Raw genomic sequence first — 3,550 nt, 5'->3', positions numbered from 1 at the left:
AAGAAAGAAAGAAAGAAAGAAAGAAAGAAAGAAAGAAAGAAAGAAAGGAGGAGAAAGGAAGAAAACGAGAAGGGAAGAAAGAGAAAGGAACGAAGGAATGAAGGAATGAAGGAAGGAAAAAAGCAAGAAAAGCATTACTCTTTCTCCAGTTGTTGAGTCGTTTTTAGTTATGTCCAACTCTTCATGACCTCATTTTGGGGTTTTCTTGGCAGAAATGCTGGAGTGGTTTACCATTTACTTCTCCGGCTCATTTTAAAGATGAGAAGATTGAATCAAACAGGGTTAAGTGACTTGCCCAGGGTCACACAGCTAGTAAGTGTCTAAGGCTGGATTTGAACTCATTTTTGGCTAACTGATGGCCAGTCCTCATGAAGAGGACTCTTCCTGGCTCTTGCCCTGTGTGCTATCCACTGTGCCACCTAGTTGCCCATATTCTGCCCCCAATGTCTGACCCTAGGAAAAAAACTTACATATGCTGCTATGTATATGAAATTAGTTCTATATACATCAAGACACATCTTTAAACCCAATCATAAGACTGAATCTATTAATTAGATATTTAAATATCAGCTAATTTTGCATGTCTTTGCATCTGTTTTACATTAACCTAAGTTACACATAAAATTATCCACAGATGGATAGATGAAGGAGACAAAAAAATCTGAAACAAGCCGACAAATAGTCCCCCAAAAGCAAAAAGCCCTTTCTTTGTTTTCTCATCAGAATGTCCTTTATTAAAACATCTATGCATAATTCTAGGATTCTTTAGTCTTTAAAAGTCTGATCTGATACCAGAAAGAGATTAAATCACTCAAGCCCAAATATAGTAATTTATATATTTCTCTGATAAAAGCCATAGGCACAAATTGGGAAAGAAGCTTATCTGATGGAGAACACACTTAGAAGTCTTATCAAATGAGATGCTTCTAGGCTGTGGAATCCTCAAGGACACCACCTGCCCCTAATTCCCTCTATGTTCTATATGTCATATGAAGAATCTGACAAAAACATTTCTGAAAAAAGAGCTAGTATCACAGAAAACTGAAATGATTCCAGATTGTGGTGAGTTTAATAGGATATTTTTTTGCTAACTGAAGAGTATAACCTTTGAAATTTATATAGATTGGTATAGAAAAATATTTCAGAAAGTCAGTTTCAAGGATTTCTTAGTAAATAAGATGTGTTTGTTCACATTAACACCCTTGGCTAGATGTGAAAGCATGTTTTTGTGCTCCCTTCCCCCAGCTCAAACACTTAAATTTTCTGATTTACCAAACTTTGCAAATGCAGAAAGCTTTAGAAGGGGAGAGGGTCCCACTGAAAACATTGGGAAAGAAGCTACTTGTTTAACTTCCAGCTTTTTCGTCAAATACTCTTCTCATGTAACTATCTTCTCATCAAATTTTAATTATGTTTTAGACGAGAGCACTGTCTACTATAGTGATAAGCTTAAAAAACAATTATTCAGAATGTCAGGTGTAGAAATCAATGCCTGCTGCTTTCATAAGGCTAGGAAATGGAAGTGGCAGATGAGACTGAGGAAAATACAAAAAAGAATCACATTCTGTAGTTTCATTTAACTTCGTGAGTAGCAACAGGTAAGTTAGGAACACAGGCACATGCAGGTCAACAGGTGGTTCCATCCATCCAATCAAGGTCCTCTTGTCAATGTAACATCCCAAGGAATTTAGGGTGTGCAGACCTGCTTCTGATCTGCCTTTTAACCTTTACAAAGTCCCTCTGCTCCTGTTTCTATGTCTACAAAGCACAGTTACCACTCACTGTTATACATATTCTGTGACAACTGATGAAACATTTTGAGTACTTCATGAAAGGTGAGGTACATGAATGCTAATTCTATTACTTATTTCCAGGGATCCCTAAACAAAACAAATATTTATTCAGCACTTAGATTGGGCAAGGGATAAGTGTTTAATTTTACTATGAACCACAATATCCATCCCTCTGCCTACTCTGCCCACCAGTAAGCACCTCCTTTCCCAAACACATACATTTGTATGAGTATATGGGTAAATCAGAGCCAAGCTGGATTTGGTTCAGTGTTCAGACAGCTTTCTGTCAAGAAGGACTGAAGTCTTTCCAAGTCTAGGATTCAGACTCTAGAACACCATCATGGTATATGTCTTGGGATTTTTACCTTGATCATAAGATGAAAAACTCACTGATGTTATGTGAGTATGTGAAAACTCACTTTTCAGAAGAGCAGTCTCCAAAGTTAATCTCTGAAAGGTACACTTGTTTAGGCTTTTTAAAAATTATGGCACACTTCAAAAAAGTAGTGATTTTCTAAGTGGAAGGATAAAGAATACTTAAAGGGTAAATGTATTTCCAACGATTAAACATACAAGATCATCTTCATACTCATTAACAATAACAGCAGACATTCATATACCCTTTTAAAGGCTACAAAATACTTTCTATACACTAAGAAAAGAGGTTATACTTCATTATTCTTCTAGATAGAACTCTAGCCATGATTACGGGAGCAGAAAAGGAGGGGAAGAATGCAAGCTATTAAATGGTTGTGTGCCTTCTTAAAGTCAAGGACCACTTCCTCCAGAGCTCAAGACTTCTGACCTCCCTCTAAAATGGAAACCACAAATCTGGAACATGGAAGGTAAACACATTTACCTTTAACGAATACATAAATGGAACTGTTCAAGCCTACTTCGTTGGTACACGTATATCTGCCTGTATCTTGAGCCTTGGCGCTGGTCGTGAGCCATGTTTCTTTATTTCTGCTTGATTCAAGATGGAGGGCAGCATTCTCAAAAGTCCACTTTACAAAGTGAAGATCAGTACATGACAACTTAATCTCACTTCCCAAATTCACTGTCAATTGTGATACAGATGGATCAATTAATGGTGGAGAATAATTAGCTGGACTAGTAGAAGGTTGAAGATAGCCTGCAAAGAAAAAAAAAATCGTGGTCAAATGGAGAATTTTTCACACTTCTGATTCCCATCGTAAGTATGTCTTCAGCATATACAGAGGAAAATTACCCTATTGGTTTATCATTAAACAGATAGCTTTATCTAAAGTTGATGATAAAGCACATCCAAAAAAAAGTACTTTCTTCTGCAAAAACAATAGAACAATGAAGGTCAGATGACATATAGGCCTGGGCTTTCTCCAAGGTTAAGCATATGGCTGAAGTTGACTCTAGATACATGCCATCTCTGAGTAAATGACATGTTAAGACTAGAGTAGGCGGTGGGTGACGAGTTCAATTTTGCTGAACTATTCAGTATTTTGGGCTGTTGCTTTTTTTATAGTACCTTTTGATTTAAACTTTCCACTAAAAATTTTTTTTATCCAAATAAAAGCAAGTATCCTACAAGCATCTAGGTTAAATAGAAAAGCATTTCAAAAGATCTGGGTTTGAATCTTGGCTTCACTCCTTAGTATTCATTCAATTTAGATCTTGTTTCCTTGTCTGCAAAATGTTCATAATATAAGGTTCTGGTAAAGATCAAAAGATATAGATAGATAGATAGATAGATAGATAGATAGATAGATAGATAGATA

At 36.3% G+C, this 3,550-nt stretch overlaps 1 protein-coding gene across 2 annotated transcripts in view; it reads right to left on the bottom strand.

Moving 5' to 3' along the window:
• Nucleotides 1-3,550, bottom strand: part of KIT (KIT proto-oncogene, receptor tyrosine kinase) — a 97,920-nt gene that overhangs the window by 52,184 nt on the left and 42,186 nt on the right. For both annotated transcript variants that reach the window (XM_069105252.1, XM_069105253.1), the window contains exon 2: nt 2,653-2,928. In XM_069105252.1, the coding sequence (XP_068961353.1) occupies nt 2,653-2,928 (276 nt within the window). The remainder of the gene's footprint in view (nt 1-2,652; nt 2,929-3,550) is intronic.

Source organism: Petaurus breviceps, unplaced genomic scaffold, assembly GCF_028583685.1.
Source record: "Petaurus breviceps papuanus isolate PSGF00001 unplaced genomic scaffold, PetGlider_PUasm1.0 76, whole genome shotgun sequence".
Taxonomy (NCBI): domain Eukaryota; kingdom Metazoa; phylum Chordata; class Mammalia; order Diprotodontia; family Petauridae; genus Petaurus; species Petaurus breviceps.
Note: the sequence above shows the minus strand (reverse complement) of the source record. Positions and strands in the feature narration are given on the sequence as shown.